The sequence below is a fragment of the Ammospiza nelsoni genome, chromosome 10 (assembly GCF_027579445.1).
Source record: "Ammospiza nelsoni isolate bAmmNel1 chromosome 10, bAmmNel1.pri, whole genome shotgun sequence".
Classification (NCBI taxonomy): Eukaryota; Metazoa; Chordata; class Aves; order Passeriformes; family Passerellidae; genus Ammospiza; species Ammospiza nelsoni.
This window is the reverse complement of record NC_080642.1, coordinates 1,839,090-1,857,989: the sequence shown is the minus strand read 5'-3', so window position 1 is coordinate 1,857,989 and position 18,900 is coordinate 1,839,090. Positions and strand designations below refer to the sequence as shown.

General features: G+C 34.0%; 1 protein-coding gene across 1 annotated transcript in view; it reads left to right on the top strand.

Annotated features, from left to right (window-relative positions):
* IFT80 (intraflagellar transport 80) overlaps nt 1-18,900 on the top strand; it is a 31,551-nt gene that overhangs the window by 5,323 nt on the left and 7,328 nt on the right. The window contains exons 4-16 of the mRNA XM_059479650.1: nt 688-798; nt 2,565-2,633; nt 5,929-6,038; nt 6,348-6,437; nt 8,684-8,821; nt 11,644-11,823; nt 13,866-13,984; nt 15,537-15,611; nt 16,172-16,335; nt 16,903-16,967; nt 17,377-17,512; nt 17,888-18,035; nt 18,439-18,610. Of these exons, the coding sequence (XP_059335633.1) occupies nt 688-798; nt 2,565-2,633; nt 5,929-6,038; nt 6,348-6,437; nt 8,684-8,821; nt 11,644-11,823; nt 13,866-13,984; nt 15,537-15,611; nt 16,172-16,335; nt 16,903-16,967; nt 17,377-17,512; nt 17,888-18,035; nt 18,439-18,610 (1,577 nt within the window). The remainder of the gene's footprint in view (nt 1-687; nt 799-2,564; nt 2,634-5,928; nt 6,039-6,347; nt 6,438-8,683; nt 8,822-11,643; nt 11,824-13,865; nt 13,985-15,536; nt 15,612-16,171; nt 16,336-16,902; nt 16,968-17,376; nt 17,513-17,887; nt 18,036-18,438; nt 18,611-18,900) is intronic.

Here is an 18,900-nt window from a genome sequence, read left to right as displayed (position 1 = left end):
TGGTAGTGTTGGAGGGGATTTGGAGCAGCCTGGGCTGTGAAAGGTGTCCCTGCCATTGGGATTTCAGGTCCCTCCCAACCCAAACCAGTCTGGGATTCCATAACAAACTGTTCACATAAACTGATTTATCCAAACCATAGTTTTTTATCAGTGGTAGAAGTCTTTTCCCTGGAAATCTTGCACTGGCAGAGATTTGGCTGGATGCTTGTGCCAAAAGTTCTGGTCACTCAGGAGCTCCCTTGCAGTGGTTCAGTCTGGCAGCTTAGATCAAATAATACTAAAAATAATTTGATTTTAAAGTACTTAATTTCAATTACTGGGCTGCTTATTTTTCCAAGCTCTCCATTGTCTGCTCTTTGCTCCAGTTTAAATTTGATCTTCCTGGGTTTAAGCAGCATCCCTTATTTGGGAAGAAAAACTTCCTGATCCTTCTGTTGAAGTCATTACAAACTTTGGGGTTGGCTGCTGTGGAATTCCATCCCAGAATTATTCCATGGGAGCAGGAATAATTCTGATTTGAGCTGTGAAAAACAACTGGAAGTGCTCTTTGTGTTGCTGCTTTCTTGGTTTGTCTGTGTGCTTTCCACAGGGGGTACCAGCACTGCTGTAATAATATAGAATGTAATTAATAATGGAATAATAATTACATAATTCTGTAAATTCTATTAACTTTTTTATTTATTTTAGGGAAATTCCACTTGATTTCCAAGCTAGGAAGAGTGGAGAAAAGTGTCGAAGCCCATTGTGGAGCTGTCCTTGCAGGAAGGTGGAATTATGAGGGAACAGCCCTGGTTACAGGTGAGCATTCCTAAATTAATAAAGTGCTTTAAAAACTTAAATAATAATCTGCTTTTTTTTTGGTCTTACTTATCACAGAGGTTGTTATCACCTTTTTACTAGGAGTTCATTTTGCACTATTAATGTATTTTAGCTTAGTGTTGTCCATTTTAATTAATAGATGTAGTAAAAATATTTCTCTTTTTCATTTAAATCATCCAATTACTTGAAAGTAAATGTTTTAATATCGGAGTGCTCAGATGGTTTTGTGGCTGTTCTGAACTTCAGAAAGGAGAATATTTGATTTCTTTCTTTTCTGTCTGTTGCAAGAAGAAGTTGCTAAATTGGTCCATTTTATATCCCTGCACATTTGGGGTTTTTTAGCCAAAAAGGCTCATTGATCTTGAATATTCCTGTGCTTTATTCCTTAACTATCAGTAATTATTACCTACAGCTTGTTTATATTAGTGATAGAGGAGTGAGCCCACAATTTCTTCATCTCTACACCATTTTTTTGTCCCAGATCTTTTATTAATGAGTTGCTTTTGGTGGTTTTTGTCCCAGATTGTGTCTGGGTTTGGGGGAGCTGCTGCAATGCCTGTGCTGGGCTCCTTGCTGGGTTTGTGGTGTGTCAGCCTCCTGCTGATGGAGCACAGCTGATCCCTCTGGCCACAAGAACTGCAGATCATTCTGGATTTTTTCCAAAATTAATTTTGGAAATAATAATTTTCCAGACTCTGAAATGCTGCTTCAATGAACTCTGTCTGGCCTGTTCCTCTGAAATCCCAGAGGGATGGAAATATTGCTCTTTTTAAAGACGGCTTTGCCTCAGGAACTTCTCCAAAGACAAAGTCAAAATTGTCTTTTGAATCCCTTTTTTTTATGAGGCTGCATGACACTGACACTTTTTGGGGAGTGTGGGAATTCATCACCACTTCCAGTTTATTCTGAGGAGATCAACTCCTCTTCTACCACAGCTGTACTTGGAGGAAGACTAAATAAATCATTAACTGCACCACTTCAGATATTTTTATGGTTGTATTTTAACAGCATCAAATGTGCACAAATAAGATTTTTAATTTTGAGTGGGCTTTTTAAACATTTTTAAAACATTTAAAACAACACTGGCCAGATATAAAAACCTGAAATGTGGCAAATAAATCATATTTGAATGGAAGAATCCATTAATTTCTTTTTCCTCATTAATTGCATCTGGGAGGCCTAAACTGAAGCATTTTAAAAATGACACCACACCAGGAATTGTGTGCTGTAAAACAGCCCTAAGTGTGCTGTGTAGTGTTTAGCAATGAATTCTTCAATAAATAAACTGAGTTATTTGGTAACACACAGTTATGGTAGAAAATTGAAGCCATCCAGAGTTATCTTCATTTATCAGCTGTGAAATCTCCAGTTGAATCCATCCAATCTGCTCCTGCTCCCCTGGGCCTTCTCACACTCCTCTAAGCAGCTCCTGGGCCATTGAAGGAATCAGAAATACAGAATTTGGGGAGCTTAAATAATGATGGATTTTCCCTTGCTAGGACCAGCTTCAGAAAAGAGTTTGGGGATTTTCAGGGAAGGAGGATTTCTTGATAATAACCAAAGAAACATCTTCAATATTTTTCCTTCCTATACTTCCTATTATATGATTGGAAGATTAAACAAAAGGAATTCACCTGTAAGAAAAGCTGGGTTTATTTTAACTCCAGTGTTTCCTGAGCAAATACAAATACATTTGTTAGAGTGAATATTGCATGGCATTTGCTGATTTCTGTGCTCGTTTGCAGTTGGGGAAGATGGCCAAGTGAAAATCTGGTCTAAAAGTGGAATGCTGAGATCCACCTTGGCCCAGCAAGGTGAGTTCTCTGCTATGAGCTCCAGCAGAACTTGTTCTGAAATATATTTAAATAACAGACCCTGAATATGGCAGGGATGGTTTCTTCAAGGGTGTTAAAGCCTTAATTAAAATTAAATATAAATCAGAGTTGCATTTCAATAAGATTTTTTGAAAGTAATTTCATTTTTCAAATTCAAAGTGCTGCAATATTTTTAGGCAGCAGTCTCATCCCACGCTGAGGATTTGGGGCCATTGCAGTGAAGATCCTCAGCTCAATTTTGTTTTTCAGACTTCATAGATGGAGCCTGTGTGACCCTGTGACATTTTTGAAGAAACCACATGCACCTGGGCTTGGGGTAAATGTCAGGGCCCTTATCTCAGTCTGAAACAAATGATCTGAATGCTTTCAACCTGGGGAAGGCACTTTAACCACAGCACTGAATAGAAAATGCATTGCAGTTCTTTTAAGGAAGTTCTTGTGCTCATGCAATGTTTGTCAGGTAAGAAGATAAACCAACTGAACTACAATTTAAACAAAATATTCAAACCAAAGCACATATTCGTTAGCATTTCTCAGTTTATGTTGTCAGGTTTCTTATGCATTATTTTGCCTATTTGGGGTTTGAAAAAGCATATCAGGTGAGTTGCATGCTGTTGTTTCAAACATGAATTTTCATTGGTTTCTACAGGTTTCTGGTGCAGTACAAAAGCACACTTGAGTTCCCATGGAGTAACTGTCACCTTGTGTTTGTGTTTTCAACTTCAAATCCTGTGAGGCCCTGAAATCTTTAAATTCAGGGTCAGAGCCCCACAGTCGCAGTGGTAACATGGCCATACCTGGGTCAGGGCAGGATTCTGCAGGAATGGTGCATTATGTTCAACCAAATGAATTTTCCAATCATTTTCCCTTCCTTTATTATAATGAGAACTGAAAAAATCCCCACTGCCAACATTCCTTTGCCCCATTCCACTCTTTGTGTTGGAAATAAATGTTCAGGCTGGATTTTGGGGTGATGATCCACGTGCCTGTTCTGTCTTTGGCCTTAAATTCCCTTAAATTCTTCCTTTTATTCCTCCTTCTCCTTACACTGAAATGTTGGGTTTGGGCTTCCACTGATCCATTTGGATGAGGAAACCTTTTTGCCTTGGATTTCTTAGGGATCTCACAAGATTCTCATGGAATCCTGGAATGGTTTGGATTGGAAGGACCTGAAATCCCATCCCTGTATCCCAAACCTGTCTGGGACATTTCCAGGGATCCTGGGGCAGCCACAGCTGCTCTGGGAATTCCATCCCAGCCCTCCCAGGGAGGAATTCATTCCTGATACCTCTATTCTTTAGGAATATTCTTTCAGAAACACCCTCCCTAGATCTAAAATCATTTAAATTAATGTTTCTCCTCCTGTGACAATCCCAAATCCCACAAAAGTCTTGCAATTACCAACTCTGCTGTGGGATAAACCAGACCTTCCTTCCTCAAATCCCAATTTTCTGCCTTTTTTTGCCAGAATATTCCTGTTTCTGCTGCAGTGGGACTGCTCCTCTGGGTTTGCAGGGTGTTGGCAGCATTTTCCCAAGGCAGCCCTTGTTAAGTGCAGGAGGAAATGAGTTAACTCAGCTCCTGCTGTTAAGCCCTGGAAATTGTGGTTAAGTCCTCAGCCATCATAAAAAAGGCAAACATTTGGTTTAAATAGAAAACTCTTCTGATTGTTAGATCAGCATTAGGAAAGGACAAAAAAAAAAAAAAAAAGGAGTTTATTTAGAATTTCTGCTCCAGCTGGGGACAGAATTTATGGCATTTTCACCAGGAATTGCCAGGAGGAAAACAGCCAGAGCCACATTTATTTAATGTATGTTGTGTTTCTGGGACTTGTCTGCTCTGAGGGTTGACAAGTTTAAAAAGTCTGCCATAATAATTCTGGATTTTTAAGGAATAAAATTCCCTGAAAGAAAATCTATGAAATACAGAAATCTTCAGGAGCAATGACACCAGGTCTCAGTTTGGAGGGTGAATATTTGGGAACTCAAATGGAGTTTAACCATAATAAATCAGCTTTTTTCACAGGGAAAAGTGGGGAGATACTGGATGATTTCAGGGCAGCTCAATCACTTAATTATCTCAATCTCATCAAAATATTCCTGAGTCATTTTTAGAGATAGAATTTAATATGCCAAAATTGTCACCGAGAGTTTTATCCTCTAAGAGCATTTTAAGCCTTTTGGGGTTTTTTATTACCCTAAAGTTACATTAAAAATGGTTTATTTGAACAATTTTAATTCAGTTGCTCAGTTTAATACTTGGAGAAGCTTTTTGCTTAACTTTCTTAGTTTTATTTCAAGGAATCAAGTAGCAAAGTCCTTTGATTTTTCTTCAGAGACAAATCTTGTCAAATAATATGGAAAATATTTGCATGGTTGGCAAGTCTGACTTTTTAAAATTCTTATTTTTTCCCTGGATGTTTTTCCATGTGTAATTTTTGCTTTATTCTGTTTTCAAAAAATCTAATTTGAAAACTGGAACATGATTTTAAAATGGAACAGTCAGCTTTATTCCAGACTTTCAGTCTAAGAAAGTTTCAGTTAATTGGGAAAAATCTGTCCAGCCTGTGGCCACTTGGATTTATTGTCATTTATTTTGGAAGTTACTATGAATGGGATGTTTGTGCAGCAAAACAAAAATCTGTGTTAATTATGGTACCCAGAAATCTAAAAAAGAACAATTGAGGTGCAACACAAAACTTTTCCCACCCATTTTTGTGTCCAGCCTCATAATTTGGGCTGAAAAGATTGATTTTCTGATGTCTCTTGGTGAGTATTATTTTGATTTTCTGTATTTCTGGAGTGACAGTTGGGAGTAAAATTGTATCAGAGGATAAAATCTGAATAAATCAGTGAATAAAATCTGTATTTATCTGAATATAAATACAAAATGCAGCTATTTCCTGTTGTTTTTCTGGACTTGAAACCTTTCACTTGTAAAAGTTTTGGGAATTGTTAATGTGTAAATGGCAATAGATAAAGGGGCTTGAGAAATGTGTAAAGTACATTTATATAATGCAGTATTATCTACATAGATATTTATGTAATATAAATCTATTTTATGCAGTAATTATGTATTATATTTTATGTACTTAAATATATCTATTTATATCTTATATATAATTATATATTTTATTTATTATGCTCTGTTGTATCTTACCATCAATATTATTTATTTTTATTATTATATATAATATATACCATCAATATTATTTATTTTTATTATTATATATAATATATATATATTTAAAATCGATTTTTTTCCATGCCCACAGCAACTCCAGTGTACTCAGTGTCCTGGGCCCCTGACTCTGACAAAGTTCTCTACACCTCAGGGCAGCAGCTGATTATTAAACCCCTCCAGCCAAATGCCAAAGTTCTGCAGGTACCATTCATAATCTGATTCATTAATAAGATTTATTTACAGAAACAAGTACACAGCAGCCTTTCCCTTTTGTCTTGTTGAATTTGAATTTTTTGGATTAAAACTTTTAATGGATTTTTAGATGAAGGATTTTAATGCAGATTTTTGTGCTTTGATTCTGCCTCGTTCAGGCTTTATTTAATTTCCTTTTCTGCTAAATCATAAAATTGTTAAGATTGGAAAAAACCTCCGAGATCATCAAGTCCAACAAGTGATGAATATTAAAAATAGGAGTTGTCACAATTGTGGAAGTGATTTTTTCCCTTTCAGTGGAAAGCCCACGATGGTTTGATTTTGAAAACTGACTGGAATTCAGTGAATGATCTGATCCTGTCTGCAGGGGAGGATTGCAGGTACAAGGTGAGCTCTGCTTCATTTTAACTCCCTGACTAAAAACTTATTAGAGATCCTGAAATTTCTGAATTTTACCCTGGAAGCCCAAAATGAAATGAGAAATCATCAATCACACTTTTCAAGAAAAAAATTTATTATTTATAAATACACCTCACTCTGTAGTAAGATAAAATTACAATTTTTTTTAATACTGCAGAATAAAAATTGCTAAAATGGGGGTGAAACAAAAAGAAAAATATGTACAAGTATAGAAGTGATTATCTGAATTAATAGAAGCTGACATATCAAATTAAAAGAGATAAAACTGCTGTTTTCTACTACAGGGACAGTGAATCCCTCAGTAAAATATATTTTATAATATATTATTATATTAATCTATTAATACATTTTAAAGTATATTAATATATATATTATTTGGATGTAGGAAATATAATCTGCATTCAAAACACAAAGCACCTTTTGAGTATCTTCCCTTAAATAAAAACTGATTTTTAAATGTGTCATGTGTTGGTTCTGTCATCTAATTCTGTAATGGCTGTGGTAGAAAATATACAATTAAGAAATTTTAAAAATTCAATAAATTATTACATTGTTTTGTGGATTGATTTCCATTTTAAAAATCTCTGTATTTGGAAATTTGCAGGTTCTTTTATAGACTTGGAGCAATTTACAGGAAATAAAACTCAGGGGTGCAAAATATTTTATACAGAATATTTTATCCAGAATTATGTGACGTTTACCATGGCAAAAAGCAAGTCTGTTGCATTAAATAAACCAGTATGAATTAAATAATTATATATACATGTGTGTTGTGTATATATATTTATTTGTATTTATATTTGTATTTATAGTTACACATAATTGACTTGGGCAATTATTTCTAAAATTTTTATGTCATGAGGGAAAATTATACTTCTGGAATAATAAAAGTACAAGAAGTGTATTTATAAAATATGAGTGAGGAATAATATAGGTGATTTTTAAAGTTATACTGGAAACATGAGGGGAAATTACACTTCTGCAGTAAGAAAAATATCAAAAATATATATAAACCAAAACTGAACTGTAATATAGGTGATTTTTCAAATTACACTAAAACATGAGGGAAAATTATATTTCTGGAATAGGAAAAATACAAAATATATATATATAAACAAAAAGGGGGATTTATATTAAAATATATATATTCTTGATATATAAATATATATAAATCTCATACAGGTGATTTTTCAAGTTACACTGAAAACATGAGGGGAAATTACATTTCTGGAGTAACAACAATACAAAAAATATCTATATAAAACAAAAGAAATATATATTATTTATATATATTTATGTATTTTTTTATATCTTTATATATATATAAAATACAGGTGATTTTTCACATTACACTGAAAACATGAGGGCAAATTACATTTCTGGAGTAACAACAATACAAAAAATATCTATATAAAACAAAAATATATATATTATTTATATATATTTATGTATTTTTTTATATCTTTATATATATATAAAATACAGGTGATTTTTCACATTACACTGAAAACATGAGGGCAAATTACATTTCTGGAGTAACAACAATACAAAAAATATCTATATAAAACAAAAGAAATATATAATTTATATATATTTATGTATTTTTTTATAACTTTATATATATATAAAATACAGGTGATTTTTCACATTACACTGAAAACATGAGGGCAAATTACATTTCTGGAGTAACAACAATACAAAAAATATCTATATAAAACAAAAGAAATATATATATTATTTATATATATTTATGTATTTTTTTATATCTTTATATATATATAAAATACAGGTGATTTTTCACATTACACTGAAAACATGAGGGCAAATTACATTTCTGGAGTAACAACAATACAAAAAATATCTATATAAAACAAAAGCAAGACATATTAAATACCAATATTATTTATATATATTTTTTTACACACACACACATATGTATATATAATATTATATATATATATATATACAGACATATAATACGGGTGATTTTTTCAAGTTCCCCTGAAAACATGAGGGGAAGTTACACCTCTGCAGTAACAAAAATGCAAAAAAAAAAAAAAAAAAAAATATATATATATATATATATAAACCAAGAATGAACTGTAATATAGCAATTTTTCCAATTCCACTAAAACATGAGGGGGATTTATTTTTCTGGAATGATGCCAGTGCACCCAGAGTGTGCCGTGGATGGAATTGGGGTTTTGCTGCAGGTTTGGGACAGGTTTGGCCGTGTCCTGTACAGTTCCCAGCCCCACGAGAACCCCATCACTGCCATTGCCTGGGCTCTGGATGGAGAATTGTTTGCTGTGGGATCCTTCAACACTCTACGGCTCTGTGATAAAACTGGGGTGAGTACAGCTCTGCTAATTTATTTTAGATAGATTAAAAAAATTAATATAATAAAAATATTTTAAATATTTTAAATTTTTAATTTTTTTTTAATTATTTAAAAATACTTTCCAGAGTAAAACTCAGCAAATTTATTTTATATATATGAAAAAAAAAATCAGTATAATAAAAATAGAAATTTCCAGAGTAAAACTCTGGAAATTGTCCAAATTTATTGATAATACAGCAAATATTCCTCAGGATATCAGTGTACAGGTAGGTGTTTTATTAGCAAAAGCTGCTTGTGATTGCCAGCACCTTTTTGCTGACCAGAATATTTTATTTTTAATAATATTTAGCTTTTTGGGACATGAAATTTTTACCTGAAAATCACAGAGTTCACAAGCATCTCTTATGGTCATTACTAATCATAAATTGCTATTTTTTAACAATAAAAAGAAGAGTATAACAATAACCTGATAGAAAAGGATGTGGAAGAACCATTTATTATTATATTTTATTGTATTTTAACCACTTTTATTATTTAATCTTTTTTTCCCTTGAAGGTTTGCCCCTGAATCATTATTTTTATAGGGTTTTTTGCAGCTTTTTCTCCAATTAAAATCAATTTAATGCAGCTTCACCTCCCTTCACTGGGAGCACAGATTGTCCTCATTGTCTTTGGCTTTCCTGTGGTTCTGAACATTTTTGCTCAGATTTTTTGCAGCAAACTTTGATTATTTGTGACTTTCTTTGTCCTGCTTTCTTGTTGTATTTATTGCTCTTTTCTGGGAAAAAATTACTGTGGTGTTTTGGGTGTGTTCAGTCAAACCATGAATTTGAAATGTGAATTTCAAATAATTTAAATTCATGAAGAGGAACCTTTAAAGATTATTTGAGAAAAGGTATAAGGTTAAAGGTATGAGGTTATAATAATAGGTTATAAGGTGGTAATAAGGTTATAAAAGGTAGAAGGTTTTAAATTAAAGATTATTTGAGGAAAGGTATAAGGATAAATCTGAATTTTCCTATTTCACCTTCTGTACTGATTCTGATTTCACTGATTTTCACTGACAGTGTATAAATAGAATTTAATTACAAATTAGTAAGTAAAATTTAAATGCAATTATCTAGAAGAAAAAGTACTAAATGCAGTTTTCTTTTGCAAAGTGTCAATTTGCTGATTTAAAAATGATTTATTTTGATATCCACAGATCTGTAATTGAATTTACTGTTAAGTCTGGCTCAGACTCCTGCAAGCTAAAAAACAATGTTTTAATCAGCAATTAATACTGAACAGGTCATTGGGGATTTTGATGGAGACAGGCTTATTTCTTGTAGAAAATTAAGATTCTTTTACCTGAGATGATGACTACTATTATTATTATTATTATTATTATTATTATTATTATTATTATTATTATTATTACTATTATTATTATTACTACTATTACTATTACTATTATGGGTTTATTAAGACTTTATTATTTTTTAAATTTTTATTTTATCTGATTTTATTAAGAGTTTATTGTTTATTTTTTAGCATTATTTTTTACCTGAGTTTATTATTTATTAAGAGTTTATTACTCATCTCTTAAGCACAAATGAGCAGTAGCTGCAGCCAGCTGCTCTGTGTATTTTGCACTCAGTGCTCTTTATTCTCATTTTTCCTACCTCCCTGGCATGTCAGGCAGCTTCGTAGTAAAGAGCAAAGTTACACATTTAATATTAATATTTTAATTGTATTTCTTCAATTAAAAATCATGAAAAGAAATTATGTATTCATATATAAAATAAATTATTATGGTTGTCCTATAGGCAAGTTGTGTTCCCAAGGCCTTGGGAGTGTAGAGGGATCAGTGATAAAAAATAATAAAAACGAAGCACTGGTCAAATTAATCATTTTAATTAGCAAATAAGAGCATCCTATTTATATTTAAATAATGTTAAATATATTTTTTCATCTCCTGCTGTTGGATATATTCCTGCATCTTCTGCTGTGCCCCTTTTGGGATAATTTTCATGTGCCCAAAAGTCAATCCAATGTTTACATTTAACTTCAGGCACATGATTTTTATTGATTTCCTCTGTAAGACTTCAAATATATTCGAATATTCAGGTAGTTCTCCAATTACTACAAAATTACTTCTCCTTATCCTCCTGCATTATTACTACTCATTAACAATATTCTGTTACATAGAGGAAATAACAGATTTGCTTCTTGTTCTAAAATCTGCTTGAATATCTTCCTGAAATTCCCAAAAAAAGATTATTTAATTCTTATTTGTCATCCACTTTCAGGGAACCAGCTCTTTGGAGATTCAGGATGATTCCTGTTTCTGATATACAGGAAATTTTTTAAAATGTCTTCGTCTGGAAATTCTAATTTTTGGCATTTTATTTAATAAGGATCTAAACTTCAGGGGAGTCTCATGGATAAGGCTCAGGGAATTAGGAATTGAGGTATTTGCTGGAGGAAATTTTTAATTAATCCTTCATTTGGACAGTAACAGAGTGGAGAAAATGTAATTATTTCTTTAACACCTTAATTTTATGTAGTGATTGCCTGGATTTATGAATGAGAACACACTTGGAATAAATCATGAGTAGAAAACTGATACCTGACATACTCCCAACATTGTGACTTCTTAATTTCTGCTTTACCTGCTGCTTTTCCTTTTATTTATTTCCCAAATTGACTTAAACATCCAATCCCAACTCAACAAAAACTCCATTTATTGTCGCTGCTTGAAAAATCCCAACCCTGCAAATGTATTCCTGATAAGAAATAATTTCTAAAATCACAGAGTAACTGAAATTCTGATTTTTTTCTTGTTTTTAGTGGTCTTATGCCCTGGAGAAGCCCAACACTGGCAGCATTTTTGCCATTTCGTGGTCCATCGATGGCACCCAGCTGGCAGGAGCCTGTGGGAATGGCCAGGTCATCTTTGCCCACGTGCTGGAGCAGCACTGGGAGTGGCAGAACTTCCAAATCACCTTGATTAAGAGGAGAACCATGAAGGTAAAATCCACCTCCAAATCACCTTAATTCAGAGAACCATGAAGGTAAAATCCACCTCCAAATCACCTTAATTCAGAGAACCATGGAGGTAAAATCCACTTCCACAATACCTTAATTCAGAGAATTATGAAGGTAAAATCCACTTCCAAATTGCCTTAATTCAGAGAACCATGGAGGTAAAATCCACTTCCAAATCACCTTAATGAAGGAAGAACCATGAAGGTAAAATCCACCTCCAAATCACCTTAGTTCAGAGAAGAACCATGAAGGTAAAATCCACTTCCACAATACCTTAATTCAGAGAATTATGAAGGTAAAATCCACTTCCAAATTGCCTTAATTCAGAGAACTATGGAGGTAAAATCCACTTCCAAATCACCTCAATGAAGGAAGAACCATGAAGGTAAAATCCACTTCCAAATTGCCTTAATTCAGAGAACCATGGAGGTAAAATCCACCTCCAAATCACCTCAATGAAGGAAGAACCATGGAGGTAAAATCCACTTCCAAATTGCCTTAATTCAGAGAACCATGAAGGTAAAATCCACCTCCAAAATACCTGAATTAAGAGAAGAACCATGAAGGTAAAATCCCCTCAGAGCTGGGCAGCCCCATCACAAAGCTCATTCCAGGCAAAATGGGAATTTTGGATTGGATTTGTGTTCCCAGACATTGACTCACAAGGTTTTTTCTCTGGGATTATCAAGATTTCCATCCTTCCACAGTTTCCAAATTACACATTTGGGGCTTTTCAGCATCAAGTTCCTAAACTCCTAATGAGACCCTTTAATGGTTTTTTTCGTTTTGATGCTGGGTTTGGAGTTGGGAAGAGTTGGAGCAGCAGCAGGGCTGGATTTGGGGTCGGGGCCGTGGGTGGGTGCTGTGAGTCAGTGTCTGGGAACACACAGCACAAATCAGCCCAAAATTCCCAATTTTTCCCCTCATTCCCAGACATCGACTCGTTCCAGATGTGCTTGGGAATGATCTCCATGGGATTTGAATTCTCTTCTTGAGTATGCAAAGACTGAGGAAGTGAAGCTAACCCTGACTCATTTTTAATTTTCATTCCTTTACGCTGATTTTATTCCTATATAGTATGTAGGAAAATCCTACAAAATCCTACCAAAAACTTGCAGATGGATTTTTTTTCCTGAGTATTACAATGGCAAAGTTAATTAGTGATGCTGTGGTGGTGGCAATTAGCATATCTTTGGAAATGGTTTCCAGGCTCTTGCAATAATTGAGGTCAGTCCATGTTCTGGAGTTGGTGCATAATGGAAACATCAGAAGGAAGTTACCACCCTCAGAATGGTGACATCTTCAAAAAAAACCCAAACCCCACCAAAAAAACAGGAAACTTTTTTTGTTTAAGGCCCCCCGTGGATTTTTAGCTCCCTAAAATCTCTGAGCTTAAAAATCTCTGTTAATTTGAGGCAAACTCTGATTTTCTTGAGCAGATTTTTAGCAGAATAACAAAACCACAGCCTGCTCACCCAGCCTGTCTCCTGGATTTCCTGTGCTTCCAGCTGTGGAATCATAAAACTTCCAGAGCTCTGCAGCATCTTCATCCCAATCCTGGACATTGCTGGATTGTTTGGATGAAGTGTTTATTTAAATAACACACATTTAAATTTATTTAAATAACAGTGTAATAAACATTGGCGTGTTCATTTCAAATACTCAATTTATCAACAGCTGAACAATCTGAAAATGGGAATTTTTAAATTAAAAATATATAAAATAAAAAATGTAAATTAAAAATATAACCAAAGTCAAAATTAAAAAAAAATAATTAAATTATCTATTTAATTAACTAAACCTTACACCATTATAAAAAAATACTTTAAAATAAACATATAAATATATAAATTAATTATAATTCTATTTATACCTTATCTACTTTAATATGTCCAACAAATTTAACAAAACAATCAAAGCAATATTCAGAGTTCAAGCACTCCTCCATCTCAAATTATTTTCTCGGCAGGAATATTTGATGAATGAATTAGAATTTCAGCATTTTGTTTCTTTCCTGTGCTCAGGTGCACAATGTCATCAACGACGCCGTGGATCTGCTGGAATTCCGGGACAGGGTCATTAAAGCCTCCCTGAATTACGGATATTTGGTGGTCTCCACTTGCCTGCAGTGCTACGTGTTCTCGTGAGTAATGCAAACTCCTCTTCCTCACTTCCTGTGCAAAAGGGGCAGCTGTAGGTTTCATTTTTCTCTTTGCTGATTTACGTCCTGGTGATTTATGTTCGGCCGGAGATAGCTCAAGGTTTTCTGGCTGTTTAGGTTTGTAAGGTTTTCTGTGCTGTTTAGGTGGCCTGGAAAGGCCCAGGGATGGCCTTGAAGAGCCGACGCTTCAAAGGACGAGAGGAGACTTCTGATCTTGTCTCGGTCTTGGTGTTTATTAATTGTTTATCTAAAAGATTTTCTTTCAGCCCGACAGAGGTCTGCACAGCAAGTCAGCCATGGGCACACTGCGAGCCCCCGGGCGGTCACTTATCTTTATACCCGAAGTTACGTGTACAATATTTATCATTTCTCCCCAATACCTTCTACCCTTATTAACCGGTGCACTTCTAGTAATAACCAATCCCAAAGTGCCACCATCACCACAGAAGATGGAGGCCAAGAAGAAGAAGAAGAAGAACAGGACACGCCCCAATTCCTCCATCTTACTTCTTTAGACCCCCCTGTACCAAAATCCTAAACCCTGTGTCTTACACTCTAATTAACTTATCCCTTCACCATTCACCCAGTGAATTCCTCCCATCCTCATACAGGCGTCGTCTCCTGTGTAGGATCAAAGTGCAGCCACCAGACACTTCTGGCAACATTCCAGGATTCCCGAGCCCCCCAAGGGTGGTCTCGGCCTCTCTGCACCTCCGTCCTGAGGTGCTGAGATCCCACAGGCAGCAACTTCATTGGAAGCACAAGAATTCATTTATTTTTAATTGTTTTTTTTTTAATTTTACTTTTAATTAATTGATATATTCAATGGAATTTCTGCTCGGTGAATGCTAGTGCAGATTGTGGTAAAAGAGTCAGAAATATTTCAAATATTTTGGAAATAAAATAAAAATAAAATAAAATATATAAGCATAGTTTTGCTAAGTTTTGCTTGCAGTGTTACATATTTTCATGAGTAAAGCAAATTCTCCTTCCTCACATTGTTTGGAAAAGAGTGGCAGAAACTTGATTGGAAACAGGAGAATTAATTTTATTTATTTATTTATTTATTTATTTATTTTTAAATGTTATTTTTAATTAATTGAAATATTCAATGGAATATCTGCTCAGTGAATGCTAATGCAGATCACTGTAAAAAGAGTCAGAAAGATTTAAAATATTTTAGAAATAAAATAATCCATATAAATGTAATTTTGCTAATTTTTCCCTGCTGTGTTTTATATTTTCGTGATTAAAGCAAATTTGTCTTCTTCACATTGTTTGGAAAAGTGGCAGCAAATTTATTGGAAGCACAAGAATTAATTTATTTTTAATTTTTTAAATTTATTTTAAATTGATTGAAATATTCAGTGGAATATCTGCTCATTGAATGCTAGTGCAGGTCATGGTAAAAGAGTCCGAAATATTTAAAACATTTTAGAAATAAAATAATCCATTTATACATAATTTTGCTAATTTTTCCTTGCAGTGTTCCATATTTTTATATATTTTAATGCTGATTTTTTTATCTTTGCAGGACAAGGAATTGGAACACTCCATTGATTTTTGACCTGAAGGAGGGAACCGTGAGTTTGATTCTCCAAGCAGAAAGGTACCTGGCTTCTTAAAAGGCTCATTATGGACAGAATGTAACTATTAAATAAATAAAGTTAATTATTTATTATATGTATAAAAATAAATATATTTATTTGTTACGTTATCTCTATTATAAATAAATATGTGTATTATATTCAGAATAAATTTATTTATTATATGTGTGTATATATATATATGTGTGTGTATGTGTGTATATATATATATATGTGTATATACACACATATATATATATATATATAATATATATATATAAATGAACAAAATAAGCTCAAATTGAAATATCAGAAATAAACAAAAATTGCCCAGGTAAAATAATGAATATTTGACTGATAAGTATTTCTCCTGGAAAAAATAATGCATTAAAACCAAACTTTTCCATACAGAACTTCCAGAATATCTTGAAAATGTAAAGCTCAGGAATGATGGAAGCTGGAAGAACAGTTGCAGGACATTAAACAATGACTTTCCCATTGTGGAAAATACCATTTTTTATATTATTACTGATTTACTTCTTTGTTTTTGTTTTTGTTTTTTTTTTTTTTTCTTTTTTTTTAGGCATTTTCTTCTTGTGGATGGTGGAGGACTTTATTTATATTCCTATGAGGGCAGATTGATTTCCTCCCCAAAGTACCCAGGCATGAGGACAGACATTTTAAACGCCCTGACAGTGTCCCTGAGCAATGACACCCTGGCAGTGAAGGACAAGGCTGATGAGAAGGGTAAATCCTGCTTTATTCAGCATAAAAATACAGATATTTATTATAAAAATCAATTCAAGTTATGGGTCTTGCTTCAAATTCATTTAAAAACTTCAAGGGAATGGTTTGGCTCTGAATTTCCAGTTGATCCATGGAATATTTACAGAAAATAATTGAATAAGTTTTTATTCCCCGATGGGATTTTTTAATTTTCTCTCTTTCCAAACATTCCCAGTGATGGAATTGTGGGTTAAGATAGAGTCCATCTAATGTTGGAAGTGTGGATTTATTTAAATTACGGATTTCTGTAAATTATGGATTTAATTATGATATGGATTTATCCATATCCAATGACACAATTTGGTGTCATTTCTGGAAAGCCCCATTTGAGACAAGAAATGAAGAATAGGGATAGGAAGTGAAAATTCAGGTTTTTATAAGATCATCTTGTGAAAATCTGTGGTGAAACTCACACGGAATATTTTATCCACTTGCACTAAATTATACTCAGAAAAGAATGGAATTCCTGGAAAAATCCATTAAGAACTTCTGCTTTTTTTAATAAAGTATATAATTATTTTTTTTCAGTTATCTACATCTTTGAAGCTTTATCTGGGAAGCCACTGGGTGATGGAAAACCTCTGACCCACAAGGTAAAGTGAAGGCTTTAATGTCTTTATTTCACTCAGAAATTAAGAATCACTAATGGTTTTCCTCAATAATGGCACTAAAAACACATTAATGGATTTAAAATCTTAATAGAAAGGAGCCTTTCAGCTGACTTTTAATGCTTTGTGTTGTCTTCAGAGCTGTTTTAATCTTCGTGAAATTCAGTTTATAAAATCACAGAATCATGGAATGGGTTGTGTTGGAAAGGACTTTAAATAATCTTAATTTTAACCCCATGGAACGATTTATTCCCAGAGAAGTCACACACAAAATGTTTTTCCAACTCAGTTTATCCAAGAATTTTTTACCTTGTTTTTAGGAAAAAAATCAATTTGAATGTCCAGATATAAAATCTCCAGAACAAAAATCAGAGATTCTCTTTTATCTTTCCAGACAGAGATTGTGGAGATTGCATTGGACCAGAAAGGACTGACAAGTGAGAGAAAAATAGCTTTTATTGATAAGAACAGAGATCTTTTCATCACCTCGGTGAAAAGGTTTGGGAAAGAGCAGAAGATTGTCAAAATAGGTGAGAAAAATTCAAATTGTTCTTTGAGAAGATGCTGGGAGGGAAATAAATTTGTAATTAATACAAGAGACAACATTTTGCTTAATTAATAGTGAAATCGAATTTGGGAAAAAAAACTTTTGCTTTTATATGATAGAGGTAGAAAGAATTTCAGTAAATTTTATCTAAATTCTGTTGATTTTTCTATCATTTCCCTCCAAAGCAGCTTTTAAAATGCTACAAATTTGGGGTTAAAACCTTTAAAAAGCAGCCAAAAATGCTGAGTAACCACGCTGTTATAATTCCCTTTATTTTGAAGTTTCTCCTGGTAATGTTTTATGTGTTTCTTTATCTATTTATTCATTTATTATCATTATTTGTTGTCTGTAAATGCAGGGACGATGGTGCAGAGCTTGGCCTGGAATGACAGCTGCAACATCCTCTGTGGCATTCAGGATTCCAGGTTCACAGTCTGGTATTATCCCAACACCGTCTATGTGGATAAAGACCTTCTCCCAAAAACCCTTTATGAGAAAGATGCCAGGTAAGAAATCCTTTTTAATCCAAATGTGATTTATTTTAACTGTTCCCTTCATTTCTTAACAAATTGTGCTTGGGAGAAGTAAACCTGGCCTTGCAACTGGGAAAATTCTCCTGTTTCTTGCTTGAGAAATCAGGAAAAAGGGGTTTATAAGGAAAATTATAAAGTTTGGGGTTGAAATGATGGTGCAGGGTTGGAAAGCAGACAGCACCTTGAGATAAAAGCAAAATTTTATTTTTTTCTCATAAAATTTTACCTCAGGTTTTGTGAAAAAAACCTAGAAAAGATTTGTTCCGATGACGTCGGCAATTAAAAATAGCAAAACACCAAGTCACAAATAATCGATCTTAAATCCTTGTCTTGTAAAAACAGCAAAATACTGACTGATTTTCCTTTCTGTGAGCAGTGAGTTCAGCAAGAGCCCTCAGATCGTGAGCTTTGTGGGGAACCAGGTGACCATCAGGAGGGCAGACGGGTCCCTGGTGCACCTGCACATCTCCCCGTACCCCGCCATCCTGCACGGCCACGTCAGCTCCTCCCGCTGGCAGGACGGCCTCAGGCTCTGCAGGTTTGTCAAGGTACAATTCAAACCTCCATTTTGGCAACATTCACTGCCATTTTTATAGTTTTGGGTGATCCTCAGCAGTGATCTCTCCGTAGCAAATGGTACAGCTCATTTCCAGCCAGCTCTTTCCACTGGCCTCAGGCTCTGCAGGTTTGTCAAGGTAGAATTCAAACCTCCATTTTGGCAGCATTCACTGCCAGTTTTATAGTTTTGGGTGTTCTTCAATAGTTATCTCTCCATAGCAAATGGCACAGCTCATTTCCAGCCAGCTCGTTCCACTGGCCTCAGGCTCTGCAGGTTTGT